The following is a 16,146-nucleotide window of genomic DNA, read 5'->3' on the forward strand; positions in this document are numbered from 1 at the left end:
CAGTTATATCGGCCAGGTCGTTATCCGTCACCTACGCCACTTTGAATGATCCGTAGAATCCCTCTCCGACTTACAAGCAAAACTATTCTTGGAACCATTCGTTTTTGCGGAGTCTCGATGAAATCCGGTGATGGATATTAATCCAATTGTGATTGATTGATTTTTTTTTGATTAATCATATCAAATCGGGAACTGATAAAATGGACGGAAAACATCTAATTTTGTTTTGTCTGTGCATTTGGATCGATCGACTTGTAGCGTTAAACTGATGTATTTGATTTCGGAACTTTGGGATCTAGTTAGCTCTCATGTCGGAGTCATTTCGCAGCTGCTCATTACTGTCTGTCGTACGACTAAAAATGTTTTGAATAATTGATTTGCTCGTCGGCAGCTTCTGAGTCTAATCACACATTGATTGAACGATGTTGTGAGGTGGAAAGAAGAAAGGAAATTATTAACAATTTCTACGTAAAAAATATTTAATTCGTGTGAAAATGACGGCTCAACTAAATTATTTTAGTGAGAAATTGGTAAAACTTAGCTGTTACCGTCTTCGGAATGGCCTTGAGATAATCGAAGAACTTTTAAAAAAATATCGAGGAAAAATAATAGTATAAATATTATAAAACTAAAGATTGAAGATTAACATTTTTGGAGGCCGAGAAGTACAGACAAAACTATAAATAGATATGACGGCCATTGTTGGAGGCCCAAATCTAGCCGGATCCACAACATCCACTACAAATAATAGCTCATGCAAGTCAAAAGTTTGACATGGTAAACGGTCAAACCTCGACCAAAGGCAGTTAAACATCTTCTAAAAATTGTCAACGCCACCACCATCCATGGCGTGGCTTGATTCCGATGCGATGCATCTCCTGTCCCCTCTTTTGTCTCCCATCTAGAAACCACCACCTCTTATTCCCTGCTCGTCCTGATCCCTCCCCCGCCTCACCATGGCGGAGCAGGCGGCGGTCCGGCCCTGCAGGCCGCCCCTGCCCAGCCCCGCCGCCGGGCACTCGCTCCACCACCCGACCTACGTGGTCCAAATCCCCAAGGATCAAATCTACCGGGTGCCGCCGGCGGAGAACGCCGCCCTCGTCGAGCACTACCGCAACCAGGAAAATTTTCGCCGCCAACGCCATTGCCGCTGCCTCCGCTTCCTGGAACGCCTACTCCCCGTCTTGCTCCCCTTGCTCCTCATCACCGCCGCCGTCGTTGCGTTCTTCGCGTCCGTCAATCCAAGCACCCCCACGTTCGTGATCAAGTCCCTCGCCATCAAGAACTCCTCGCGGTCAGTAACAGAGTATGATTTCGCGGTGAGGATCAGCAACCCAAGTAACAGAATCGGCTTGGCCTATGGCGGCGGCGGTCGTGTTGCTGCCTCGCACGACGGAAAAGAAATCGCTACCGGCGCGACCTCGGGGTTCTACCAACCGCAAGGGAAGTCGACGGACCTCAAAGTGGTTCTTCGTGGCTCCTCAAACACAGCCCTGAAAGCATCCAAGAAAGGTCTTCGGATCGAGCTGATGGCTAATTTTTCGGTGAATCCAAAAGTTGGAGGCCTGGAGTTGTGGCGTAGGATCTTGGCGGTGAACTGTGATGTCAAAGTTACAGAGCTCGACAAGAACAAGAAGGTGCACATCTCCTCACAAGACTGCAGCAGCAAGCTTCATTCATGAGAAAAGGATATATTGAGACACAGATAAAGCAGTGATGTGTGGGAATTCTAGTACGAAGAGTCAATTTTTTTCCTAATTAATTTCTATTATTATTTTTTGAATAAATTTAAAGTCTTTTATGTCCTGTGATGAAAAATCTTTCCATCTCTTTATTATTCTCCCTGGATTTTATTTTGGATCGATTTTATTTTGAAGATGTTTCTGCCGTAATCAATATATCGGCACGTACAGTTGCGTAATAAGATCAGCACCGACCGAGTGATCAAGCGAGTGAAGAGGGCATTCTGCTCATAATTGAGGAAACTACAAAGATAAGAACAACAACAATTGTGGCAAAAATTGATCCTAATTGATTCACAATGTTTTAATTTTATTTATAAGTATTAAAACAACTTTATCTCAAGTTCAAATTTTATTATAAATAAAAAAATGATCCATCTAACTCTACTCTCTCTCAAAATTTTCTGCTAAATGACAACAAAAAAAAAATCAAACTAAAATATTAAAACAAAAGGGAAAAAATTATAAAGAATGCAACAAGAAGGTCGACCATGACGACTGGAGGAGTGTTGAGCTTTGGAGCTTCAGATGAATGAGGCGTTTGTGTAGGAGCAGGAGCGAACACTTGTGATGCTGGTGATGGAGTGGGAGATTGCGGCAGCGATGGGGTTGGAGATGGCGACGAGGGTACTGCATGCATATATATGATCCACAGACGATATTTTAAATCTTGTTATATTATGAACTAAAAATACATGATTAATATGCTAAATTATTATAGTTTGAGACTATATATTTACTAACGAGCTCTTTATACTTACGTGGAGAGAAAGACGACGATGGAGAATTCGCATCTGTAATCACAAAAGAAACGAGCAAAAACGATGAGTTATTAATCCCGGCCCGGATGAAAAATCATGAAAGGAAAAGATAAAACTCTAGATATCGATCCAAAAACACACCGCTGCAGTCGATCTTATGTGCGTCGACAGAGCAAGCCACAGGGAGGCCAAGTATCCTCGTCATGTTTATAGGCACACCATAGTTTAATGCCTCTTCGAGGGATTTGCATATGCAAACTGTAGTGCTCCCTTTGATAACGCTGGCAATGCCGATGCAACATGCCTTGCTTGGTCGAGCAGCGATGCTACCGTTGGAAATGTATGACAAGCAATCGATCACACTAGGTATAATGTCTGGGCAGGCAGATGGTGGTTCCACAATAATGGTGGCAGTGGCGTCGACCATGGCGATGATAAACATGCCCACCAGACTAACACTCGTAGCTACGTTTGCCATTGTGGTTGTCTAAGTCGATTAAGTAGATGATGTATCATAATATTTATAGAAAGAGATCTAGTAAGGAAGAATTTGAATTGTTAGCCAATTGACCTAATCATTGCCGAAATGTGTGGATCGATCAAATAATGATGGCAAAGGATAAAACTTATCATGTGATCGAACTAAATCCGAGTCAAGGGCTATGTACATTCATTTTCTTTCAAACAAATATATACGTAACCAACTCGGTAATCGCAATTAATCCAAATAAAATGACAAAATAATCAAGAAATACATCAAAAAGTCAACTGCAAGGAACCTATAAATATGGATGGATTGAGTTCCATATTAAAAACAAATGTAAAATAGTTATCTTATCAAAGATTAAAAAAAATAAATCGAATTGTATAAGAAGTTCAATCATGTGTACCTATATAGTTAGAAGTGTAACCGCCGATTAACCTACGCGACCTTACATCCAAATATATTTCTCTTAATTAAGAGAGAAGCACCCAACGAAAGCACAATAAGTGCCAGGCCGATCGCAGCCACAGAGAGAACAATGAGCCATGGTATCGCAGGAAACGATAATAGGCCGGCGCTTTCAGGCGCTTCAGCAGGTTCGTTCCCGGAGGCCAACGGCGCCGGCGAAGAAGGTAACTGCGGAAGCATTATCGGAGAAGCTCCTGCATTGGTTTCCGGTGAAGGTGGGGATCGCGCCGGAGTTAGTTGCTGATCCGGGGATGAAGACGGAATCGGAGGTGACAGCGAAGGGACCGGTCGTGGAGATAATCCTGGAGATATTTGTGGCGTGAGTGGTAACTTTGTTGATGGCGATGGAGATGGGGATGACGACGGCGACGTTGATGGAGCCGGCGTAGATGCTGCTTTAATTCAATCGAGGAGAAATTAAGAGTAAAATAAGCAATTAGTTGAAGAAATGGAGTAGTTATTATATACTTACAAGGTAACTGCGGCACTAGAGGAGACTTTGCTGGCGACGATGGAGATGGAGACGAGAACGGAGTTGATGGAGCCAGCGTAGATGCTGCTTTAATTCAATCGAGGAGAAACTAAGAGTAAAATAAGCAATTAATTGAAGAAATTGAGTAGCTATCATATGCTTACAAGGTAACTGCGGCATTAGAGGAGACTTTGCCGGTGATGATGGAGATGGAGACGAGAACGGAGTTGGAGAGCCCGGCGGAGATGCTGCTTTAATTAATTTAATTGAGAAAAATTAAGACTAAGATGAGTAATTACACACATTAAAGAAATGAATTAACTGCGGTGGCAAAGGTGGTGGCGGAGACGGAAATGACATTGGGGAAGGTGACGCACGTGGAGATGGACGCTGCGTGAGTGGTGACTTCGACGACGGTGACGGAGATGACGACGGACATGCTGCTTAAACATAATTTGGTCTCGGAAAATTAACACGAGCTATCGTGACGAATCAAAGGCGTAGTTTAGTTACTAACCAAGAACAGAGTATGAACTCACATGGTAACTGCGGCAGCAAAGGTGGTGGACTTGGCGACGACTTTGGGCTAGACGGAGACGGAGACGGTGAGGAGGTGGCTGGTGATTTGGGTGTTAATGGTGATGATAGTGGAACCCAAAAGGGCCCTGGAGAAGCTGCAACATGAATTAATTAATTAAATGCCATATACAAGAGTAATAAATAGTGTTCCGGCTAAAAACCGACGATGGTCAAGCCACCAGTCAACGAACGATCCGACGGGTACCGCTTCCTAACGGAGTTAGAGGGACAGGGTGATGAGGACCTGAAATGCACTTAAACAGGGGATGAAAGGGGTGCCGGGAAGTCCCGGCGGGCCACTCCGACGCTCAAGTCAGTATTCCGTAGAAGGATAAATGAAAATGTAAAAGAAGAAGAAGAGTTTAGAAGGTCGAACCAGCCCTCCAAGAGGGAGAAGAAGAAGAGCTTCCTTTCCGAAGAAGAGGTGAGAACCTGAAATGCATAGCCCGTCGAGAAGAAGAAGTGTCCCTTCTTGGAGGAAGAGGAAGAAGAAGAAGTCCTCCTCCGAGAAGAAGGAGATGATGCCCCGGAAGAAGAGGACGATCCTCCTCTCTTTCTTCCTTTTGGCATTATGTGCAGGAAAAAGAGCATCTTCTATGACAACTTTATAAAGACTGTCTAGGAACATGGGTGGTTTGTTGAATCCACAAAAGATAAATGTTGACCGGCCCATTTGACTAGCCTTGCCAAATCAGCCTCATTCTTGACTCCCCCTTGACCCTTGACTTTTACCTTAGAGAAAGAGCCACGTCATTTATGCATCGGCATCAAATAGCAAACAAGATGTATCTGGTATATTACATTCTTTTTTGGCAAGTTTTCTTTGTCTTTTTCTTGTATTTTCTTTACCGATATGTTTTCTTTTTCTTTGTGTTCGTCCCAGAAAAAACATTTTAATAAGATGACTAGAAAGATTAATTAAAACAAGAGTATAGATCGATAAAGACATTGTTTCATACAATTCTAACAAATGATTTGTATAGATATAGGCATCGCGTCAATTAGTTCCTCATATATCAGCACAAAGAACAGAGAGAGAACGCCTGAAGAACAAGGGGAGAATTAATTGACTTACAAGAAGGTGCTGCCGCCGGAGGAGTCGTCGGCAGTGGAACTGAAACTGATCAAACGAATCGCCAAGATCAGCTCAATCTAATCGCGTCAATGGACGAAGATCAAACTACAACAAGAACTTACGATGGCAGTGGATTTGGGGTGCGTCGAGCGCGCAAGCGGCGGGGAGGCCGAGGGTTCTTTTAATGCTCACGACGAAACCTAAGCGCGATGCCTCCTTCACCGCTTCGCAGATGAGCTCCGGGCTGCTACAGACGTTGTCGCAGCACGCCGCGGTGGGCCACGGCACCGGACTGCCGTCGAGGACGAACGCCAAGCAGTCAACGAGGCCGGTGGCGATATCCGGCCAACCGGATGGTGAAAGAGCGACGGTGGCCGCGGAGGGAAAAATGGCGCAGAGGAAAGCCGCCAAGACCAGGGGCGTCGCCATGGAACGCCGCATTGCCGAACCAAACGAGCGGAAGGATATTGATCGGTGATTTGATCGAACATATAGAGCGGGAGAGATCAAGAATCCGTTGGAAAATTAATTATTAATATTATTATTATTTGAACTTGATTCGAAAATTAAAGGCTTAAAGCCTTAATATTTGTTCCCCAGTGTTACAAATTGCACGTTAGCTAATTTACATTCTTTTTTTCTTTCTCTAGTGTTATAAATTGTTCAATAAATGAATTGTCACTGGTCTAAATCAAATCTCAATTTACGTGGAAACCAAGTACAGATAGGCAGGCACTTGAAAAAGGTGTACCAAATAATTTGTGGCATTATAAATATTGGGAAGACAGACAATGACAATAACCATTGATAATTAATGTTGCATGCATTAATGGGTTCTTCAGGACAAAATGTCATTTCATAGTGTTTTAATTTAATTCACCAATGAAATGCCATTTTGATGGAAAAATATCGAAAAGAAATACGTAACTAGTTAATTAGCCATCAAAACAAAGCCAAAAAAAAAAAAGCTAAAATTCCTCTTTTCATTAAGCCTATATTTAGTTAAACAAACTTTGCGCTTGAGGAAATATTACTAACTTCTCATAGTTTACGCTAAGCATCTTCTTGTCACAAATTGAGTTTTTTTTTTATTAAAGATAAAAATGACAAGATTAATTAAGCACCACATTTATACTCTAAAAGGATAATAGACAACCCTTTGAACCTAATCCATTTACCATAAAAGGAAAGTTTAATTATTTTACACCTTATACAATTTTTTTAAAAATCTTATCTCCAATATTTTAAAATATTTTGCTTTACTTTCCATAGTTTACAAGATAAAATCAAAATATTCTCTCACTTTAAAGCCAGCTTCTCTTCTGGCATCGAAATTGTTCTTTTCCATCTTGCATTTTGCAAATGTGGCGTCGGGCTAAATTAAGTATTGTTGATCGAAATGTGTCATCTGCCTATAGTCCAAATGCAATAAGGTCGAAAGCTAACAAGTCCTTGAGATCAATAATATCAGTTAAACTACAAATTGTACAAATCTACCATGTTTTTTTTAAACAAATTATAGAGGCTAAAATATAACGTTTTGGAATATAAGGAGTAAAATAAAAAAGTTGAAATTTCTTTATTATTATTTTTAACTAGTATTTCACCCGTGCAATGCACGGGATGTTATTTTATATAATTAACAATTAAAATTAGTAAATATGAGTGTTTGAATAAATAATTGAAATACAAATAAGTTAAATTGTACAATTAGAAAAAAAAATTTATAAATTTTGAAAAACTTCCTTAAATACAACGTTTGTTGTTGAATTTTTTTATTTGCTGTCACTATCACATATCAAAATTTTTAGACCCATAAGATTCGTAACTCTGGATACAGCGACATACAACTGACCATGACTATAACGGGGTTCTTTAAAATAAGTCTTATATGAGACAATAATTGACCTTGCCTTTTGTTGATTATCATTGCGTATGATACAATCAAAGGTTATTGTCTTCGTTGAAATTTAAAAGGAAGTCTTGGATCAGAAGAAGTCAATGACATTCTTGGAATAAGCACTTTATGACCAGCATTACTTCCAATAAGAATTTGTCCTTCTATAACGTGGTTTCTGAGCCTCATCACGATCAATCTAGTGCCATTGCATAATCCTTCTGAGAGACTTAAAAAATTTAAGCTATAAGATAAAATGTTCGATCAATTAATCATGAAACAAAAAAATAAATTAACCTACCAAAAAGTATGTTCTCATCAACAGAATCTGTCTTCTTCAATTTATTAAAAGACTTGAATTCATATATCATTGATGGAAATGTATCATCAAAAATTTCACATACATGAGTTTTTGCAATAAAATTAATCTTGTATTTATTTGTTGTTGTCTTATATTTCATTCGATTCTCTACAACAATGATATTTTTTATGACAAATACATGACATTCTTTGAGAATGTGTTTCACTCTCTCTATGATCGGGCGTTTTATTGTTCCATAGATGCGTTCACCCTACAAATATATAGAAAGAGTAAATATTTAATTTATATTTTCTAACAGTAATCAGATATATATGTAAAAAAAATATACAACCTCTTTATCATGAAAGACACACTCCAAGCTAAAATCTTCGTTGTTTCCATATGCAGGTAGATCGTAACAACGAACTAATCAGAGTTTCAACGCTCATTACATTTTCGAAGGGTTAACATCTCGGATGAGATTAAACAGAGGAGCCATTTTTTTATTTCAGCCTAAAGTGAGTGAATGACTATATTGCAATCCTAATTTATAGAGTGTATGCAACCTCACCCTCATTTGTAACATGTGGTATTTTTTACTATTAAAGTTATTCAATATATTAGGAATCTGTGTTTTACCATTTAATAATAATAATTTATTGCATTAAAGTTTATGCTTAATATGGATTAAAATGCATTTAAAAATATGTGGTATTAATATGGATGAAAAGTTATATTTTTACCATTAAAGTTATTCAATATATTAGGAATATGTATTTTATTATTTAATAATAATAATTCAAACATTAAAGTTTATGATTAATATGAATTAAAATGTATTTAAAAATCTGTGGTATTAATATGGATGAAAAGTTATATTTTTACCATTAAAGTTATTCAATATATTAGGAATCTGTATTTTATTATTTAATAATAATAATTTGAGCATTAAAGTTTATGCTTAATATGAATTAAAATATATTTAAAAATCTATGGTATTAATATGGATGTAAAGTTGTATTATCAATCAATTATAGCTGTGTAAGTTTGTTTCCATATAGATAAATATGTCTATTTATTGAAATAATGTTTAGACGAAAAATTTTTAGGCAAACAACTATGTTTATATATATATAGATATAGATATAGATAATAATAATTTATTGCATTAAAGTTTATGCTTAATATGGATTAAAATGCATTTAAAAATCTGTGGTATTAATATGGATGAAAAGTTATATTTTTACCATTAAAGTTATTCAATATATTAGGAATCTATATTTTATTATTTAATAATAATAATTCAAGCATTAAAGTTTATGCTTAATATGAATTAAAATGCATTTAAAAATCTGTAGTATTAATATGGATGAAAAGTTGTATTTTTACCATTAAAGTTATTCAATATATTAGGAATCTGTATTTTATTATTTAATAATAATAATTTGAGCATTAAAATTTATGCTTAATATGAATTAAAATGTATTTAAAAATCTGTGGTATTAATATGGATGAAAAGTTGTATTATCAATCAATTATAGCTGTATAAGTTTGTTTCCATATAGATAAATATGTCTATTTATTGAAATGATGTTTAGGCGGGAAATTTTTAAACAAACAATTCTGTTTTTATATATATATAGATGCCACAGTGCAACTCCTCAAAAACAAAGGTCTACGGATCACAAGTTTGTTTTGAAAAGAAAAAAAAAACGGTTAAAGCGAGAAAATAATATATATAATTAGGTGGTCTGCCGCTTCTCGCCCGTGACTGCGTGCTTGAATGCCACACCCTCGTCGTCTGAAACAGTTGCTCGTGGTTCCCCAAGCAACTGTACCACTGAATCAGGATGGTGAACTGCACAGGCGTGCAGTTGGGGACGCGTAATAAATTCACGCATCCGCACTGTAAATCGCAAGCTCATCGCTTGGGCTCCGTCGGCGCCCACAGTGTCAGGACCCTGGTTGCCATCTCCGTACTTGGTTCCAAATCCGCCGTTTTCATCCTCTTAGTCCGGTCCCCTCCCTCACGTATAAGCGAAGCAACCGGTGCCCATTCGGGCTCTATCGATCGGTTGTCCATTCCGCGGACCTGAGAAGGTTTGACCTGAGAAGGTTTGACCTTAATTTGCGCTTATAAATGCCGCACTTCGTGTCGTTTCTCATCGTCGCCGGTCCATTCTGAGTGTAGAACTCTACGTTGTTGTTTTTCTTCCCCGTAGTGTCGCCGTGTTCTAGAAAAGATGGTGTTTTGGGAAGGATACGTCAGCGACGAGTTGATGGGCACGATCGCTCCGATCGTTGTTTACTGGCTCTACGCCGGAATCTACCAGCTGCTTCCGCCGTTGGACCGGTTTCGACTCCACGCCCGGAAGGAACAGAATACGAAGAATTCGGTGACGCTGCCGACTGTGGTGAAGGGTGTGCTGTCTCAGCAGCTCCTCCAGGCAACTCTTGCGCAATCGCTCTTTTGGGTGAGATTTCAAATTAAAAGCCTTTTTTTTAGTGTTTTTCTTCTTCTATTCTTTCGTCTATCGATGATTTGGTCCACAATGACTTGATTATGCGATTTGTTCCATTGCTCGGTGCAAATCTGATAAAATGAGCAAGTGTACAATAGACCTGCTCATTACAATAGTACCATGAAGTTTGCATTTATTGTTTCATAATTGCTTTAGCTTTTAGTGTGTTATAAGGGTTGAAGGACAAAACGAGTACGCAGGGCCTGAACACAAAACAACGTAACGTACCTTTTAAAACCATGGATGAGCTGAAGGATATAACTGGTAGGTGTTATCATTAAAGATTGGTAGGTGGATATAATTTCATGTGCGTGGTGTCAAACTGGATTGTTCATTGATTCATATTTGGAAAAAAGAAAAAATATGGTTCTGCTTCCCTGTTTGGGGTTGTGAGGGAAAATAATATAAAATTTTAATTATTTTATTTTAATCAAAATTGTTATAGATAATAATTATTATATTAAAATACTGATGCTACATTGTCGATATATATGGCATCGATTATCTCAGGTTACAGCAAAGATGGACGTATCATCGAACGCAGCTCAGCCACCGCTGCCGATTCAAGCGCTGCAGTTTTTGGTGGCGATGCTGGTAATGGACTCATGGCAATACTTCATGCATCGTTACATGCACGAGAACAAGTTCCTTTACCGCCATATCCACTCCTGGCATCACCGCCTTGTCGTCACTTATGCAATCGGAGCCCTCTACAACCATCCGTTGGAGGGTCTCCTTCTTGACACTTTTGGCGGCGGCATCTCATTCCTGGTCTCGGGGATGACCGCGCGAACTGCTGTGTTCTTTTTCTGCTTCGCGACAGTGAAAACCATCGATGACCATTGTGGCCTTTGGCTGCCCGGGAACGTCTTCCACCTCTTCTTCCACAACAACACAGCCTACCATGACATCCATCATCAGCTTAAAGGGTTGAAGTACAATTACTCTCAGCCATTCTTCTCCATTTGGGATAGACTGTTGGGGACTTACATGCCTTACGACTTGGTCCCTCGGCGAGAAGGTGGATTGGAGGCAAGACCTTCAAAAGATTATTAAGCTCCATGTGTGATCGACTTTGATTTCTGTGCAGGTGCAGTTTTTGTTCAGTTATTTGAAAAACAAGTTCTCTTTTGCAAAAGCAGTAAAAAGGTTGGAGGAGGTTGATGAATAAAATATTGAAAAAAATATTGTATAATTTCCTTATCTATTATCTATCTCTTATTATCTTTCTTCTTAATTTTTCATGGAGGATTACATTGCTATCACTTTAGGAAAACTCTTCTACATACGTCGTCTCCTTGCCGTCTACCTCCGCTCCTCCCCCTTAGCTATCTCTGCCCTCGTAAAAAATGGAGAGATTCTGTAACTCAATTTGTGAACTTATGAATGGTCTCTTCTGAAAATTTTTCCTACTTTTCTCTACCTTCTGTTAATCAACGAAGGCAAATTTAATGATACGGTGGAAACTGACCACTCCTTTCAATCATACTCTGTACATTTAACACAAGAATCTGTACAAAATTGTCAACTTATTCTACATAACAACAAACTGCAAATCGAACTTAAGCAAACCAGTATAAAGATCATATTTTTGACCCATCTATTATTTCATTATTTATCTCAATAAGCATGACAGCAGAATTCTCCTTCAAATTGAGCTGGAAAGAGGAGGAAGGGGACTCATAGTACCCTTTGGATACTTCTTTCTTTTCGTAGAGCCTAATATTTTTCAAGATAAACATCTCTAGTTATTCTTTGCTATTTATTATATTAGTCAAATCATCATCCCGCATTACCCTGTCCTTGTATTCTCATGTGAAGCAAGGATCGTGGGTTTTGGGTACTTGTTCTGAACTCGTTTAAGATTAGTTTAATCAGATTAAACACTCAGAATAAGTCTGAGTTCAACTTATTAACAAAATACATTACCACAAACAAAGAAGACTGGCTAAACGAAAGAACCCTGCGATCTAAAAAACCCAAGAAACTGAACTTGCAATTAAATGTCGAGTATCTTACAAGTGAATGGTCTATCATTCATTCTATGCATGCCAACAAAGCAAGAAACTTTGTTGATACTTAGTATAAAAGTTTAGAGGTGAGCCGCTTCTATTTCTAATTCTCTATTTATCTCATCACTATGCATACTTTGCCACAAATTCAAATGATCCTCTACTTAGTGCAGTACTTCATGTGGTGACTGCAGTTGGGATGGAAGAGGTGACTGACGAGGAGATGCAGGGTGTTGTGGTGAACATCTAGTTCTCATAGGTGACATAGTGATGGCGTTCGGAAGATTTGGCTGAACATCTTTGGGACGAAAGGCACCAACTTTTGTATCTTGAAGTTTCTCTAGAGAAGCCAAGACCTCAAACATATGAGGCCGAAGTTTAGCATCGTTGCCAATGCATTGCAGCACAAGGACACCAAGATCATGGGCTCCTTTCTTTGAATACTTACCCTCCAACTTGGAGTCTATGATTCTATATAATTTTCGCTTGTCACCCAAACAAGGTTTTGCCCATTCTACTAGGTTATGCTCTGAGCCAGTCCGTGTTTTTTCGATAACTCTACGTCCAGTTAGTAGCTCCAACAGTACAACACCGAAGCTGTAAACATCAGCTTTTGCAGTGAGCTTCCCTGTGAATAATGGACAAACTAAGTTCATACGGCCAACTCACAAAGCTGATAGTTTTTTCTCAGGTTAAACCTGAAACTTATTTCAATAAGATATATAATAGAAGCTGTAAGAACATAATGTAAATGGTCATCAACAAAGCTTTATCAAAGTAACCTGATGTGATTATGTCTTCGGTTTGCAAAACCTTTATCAAAGTTTTTTATTGACACAGTAAAGAAAGTTAGCAATTAGATACCTGTTGCAATATATTCTGGAGCTGCATATCCATGAGTTCCCATGATTTGTGTTGTGACATGAGTTCTATCTCCTCTTGGACCATCTTTTGCCAAGCCAAAATCTGAGAGCTTTGCATTAAAATCCTGTGATTAATAAAAGAAAACTAGGTTGTAAGAGCTGGTAAACCACCTTTCTATGTACAGATCTCATCAAAGTACCGAGTCAAGAAGAATGTTTGAAGCTTTAACATCTCGGTATATAATTTGGAACTTGTCGTTCAAAAATGAAAGTCCCTTGGCAGCTCCAATTGCGACTTTGATCCTAGTTGTCCAAGGTAGCGGCTCAGGACCTAGAAAAAGCAAGCATGAAAATGCTGTCAGTACATGAAAGTTATATTATGAGCCACGGCTCTCAACAAGTTATCCATGGATGGAACTCGTTTCTGTTTCCAGAAAATCAATCATTTTACATAATTTTTCGGCACAAACAAACAACAAACAAACAATTTGTCACTGCACATAGATTGAAATATAAGTAACATGTAGAACAGGGTTTCACTCTAGAATGATAATGTTCAGTGAACTACGAATTTGCAACTTACTTCTGAAAAGGTGATTTTCTAGACTGCCTTTTGGCATGAACTCATAGACAAGAAGTCGATTATCACGCTCAGAACAGTAGCCAATCAAGCAAACTATATTTGGATGGTGAAGTTGACCGAGATAGTTAACCTCAGCCTGCAATCAATTAGTTCAAAAAGGTTAATAAATAACTAGTAAGTTTTAGAGTTAGCAAAAGAAGAAAGATCTTACCAGCCACTCCTTATGGCCTTGGAATCCCTCAGGTTTAAGTCTTTTAACTGCAACAATCATGCCTGATCCTGGCTTTGTAGGTGCAAAACTTTGTTCATCGATCCAACCTTTGTATACTAAACCAAACCCACCTTCACCAATAAGGCTATCGGGACGGAAATTTCTGGTAGCATTTCTTAAATCATTAAATGTAAAGACATTCAAATTTGATGAAGCCAAGATTTCCATTTCAGTTCTTGGACTAGGAAGAACTGCACTAGTTTTTTCACTATAAGGAACCGGAAGAGTTGACGATGTAGAACATGTCAGAGTGGAAGGTACAGAGGAGAAACTTGCTTCACTGGTGGCAATAGTTGAACGATCTGCCAAGTTAAAAAATACACTACTGTTTAGGGAAACTGCCCATGCTAAGCAAAATCCATCAAAAACTAATACAAATCAGACTATGTCTTTTGGTATAATTAACTCATGTGCAACTACAGTCCAAAGAAATCTAAGATGAACGAAATGCAAAACTAGCAACGTGCACAATTTTCAGTTCCAATTTACAAACGACAAACCAAACCTTTTACCAAAAACGCAAAGAAAGAGTTACTGTGATTATTTACATCCCACAGTGTAACATTTGCCCTAGTTTTCTCATCTTCATCAACACGACGATAACGCAGCAAGGAAGAGCCGGAAGATGACAATTTTAAGCAACAAATCCTGGCAAAACAAAAAATAAAAATAAAAACTGATACTCACTGAAAGAGTGCTGCGCTGTTTGGGAGTTTTCGGCCCTCGAGGTGGAGTTGAAGCAATTGCCCATCTCCACGAAAACTATGAAGGAACAAATCACGAACCCTCGCTAAAGAAAGATGCAGCTGGGTGAGAGGCTGAGACTGTGACGACTTTGGGGTCGAAAGATTGGAACTTTCGCCTCGATGTTGCCTCTCCACTCTAGTCAACGTAAAGAAAGCAGTGGAAGCAGGGGAAGCTGCACGGTAGGTGAATCAAGCAAGGGGTACCCATGACAGTGTGAGAATATTTCCCTTACCCCTCGGAGTTTTGAGATTTCACTTGATGTCCTTTTTTAAATTAGGACAAAGTTTAGGGGCAAGGTGAAATTTAACGGCGGCTTGTTAGTTGTTACAGTCCAGCCACCAAAACTCGTAAGCCCTTTTCCAATAAATTGAAAATAATTTATTTTCTTTCTTTCTTTCGTTCAAAAAGAATTTAAAAATTGAAGTAGCAAAGAACGCACAGATGATTTTGCTATTCAACGAATAAAAAAATTGAGAATAAATTCCATGACCAGAGAATTCATATTCGAAGTCTTTTTTGCACTAGATTAGGGAATTAAATGGGGACAGTAATCAAATTGAGAAAGAAATTATTAAAATGCTCCCACAATTTATACAAATCTATGCGTGTTGCAAATCCACACGTCGATTTTTTATTATTTTTCGGAAAAAAAATCAATTTGATGAAGCCACGTCACCTTCATGTTCACCAATTCCTTTAACACATTAATAAGAATTAATTTCAATATCAAACTACATGGACTTTATCCTTAATTTCTGGAAGATTATACGCATACATTTCCATGTATTTGTTATAAAAATTATGATTGAATTGACTTTTAAATTGTTTTGCTCATAAATTGGTTCCAAATTCCAATTGAATGCCACTTGTCAAGTGCAAAAAGCCTGATCTTCATATGAAATATCATTTTCTTTGAATAAAAAGGTACCCCAATCCTAATGACAAGGAATTCATACATGAAATTTGGTGCCCATCCAAATCATGTCCCGGTCGATATAGAGAACTTTTTTTATTGAGTTTTACAAAGTTATTAATTCTTCTAGAATGAGGTTATTGAAGTCTTGATAAATCTTTCTTCTCCATTTATATTAATTTAGTCCTCTAATTTCTAGCAATTTTATCATATTCCTTTAATGATCACCTAGTTGGAGGTAATATATCTATTACTTTATCGTTGCTATTTGCTAAATTTTAGACATTTAATTAAATCAAATAAAGTGTTTGTATACGCAAAATTAATACATGTATATGTATAACAATCCCTTCTATATTAAATAGAGATATTTATGAAAATTATAAACTAACTAATTAAATAATTAAGAAGCATTAGACCTTCAAATTAAACAAATGTTTATATCTATTAAATTTA

The 16,146-nt window shown here is 38.0% G+C and overlaps 2 protein-coding genes and 1 pseudogene across 2 annotated transcripts; 2 read left to right on the top strand and 1 right to left on the bottom strand.

Moving 5' to 3' along the window:
• The first annotated feature begins 956 nt into the window (after positions 1-956).
• On the top strand, positions 957-1,682 carry LOC141821221 (NDR1/HIN1-like protein 13). The gene has a single exon (XM_074708624.1). It carries the CDS (start codon positions 957-959, stop codon positions 1,680-1,682), a length of 726 nt encoding a protein of 241 aa, XP_074564725.1.
• Positions 1,683-9,996: 8,314 nt separating this feature from the next.
• LOC141830925 (very-long-chain aldehyde decarbonylase GL1-9-like) lies at positions 9,997-11,452 on the top strand. Its single transcript, XM_074718377.1, has 2 exons — positions 9,997-10,253; positions 10,812-11,452. Exons 1-2 carry the CDS (start codon positions 10,023-10,025, stop codon positions 11,355-11,357), a joined length of 777 nt encoding a protein of 258 aa, XP_074574478.1. The 5' UTR covers positions 9,997-10,022; the 3' UTR covers positions 11,358-11,452.
• Positions 11,453-12,272: 820 nt separating this feature from the next.
• LOC141830906 (putative serine/threonine-protein kinase PBL3) lies at positions 12,273-14,899 on the bottom strand (annotated as a pseudogene).
• Between the last annotated feature and the right edge of the window lie 1,247 nt (positions 14,900-16,146).

This window comes from Curcuma longa, chromosome 1, assembly GCF_044706935.1.
Source record: "Curcuma longa cultivar G26 ecotype Majalengka, Jawa Barat chromosome 1, ITB_CL_G26_1.1, whole genome shotgun sequence".
Taxonomy (NCBI): Eukaryota; Viridiplantae; Streptophyta; class Magnoliopsida; order Zingiberales; family Zingiberaceae; genus Curcuma; species Curcuma longa.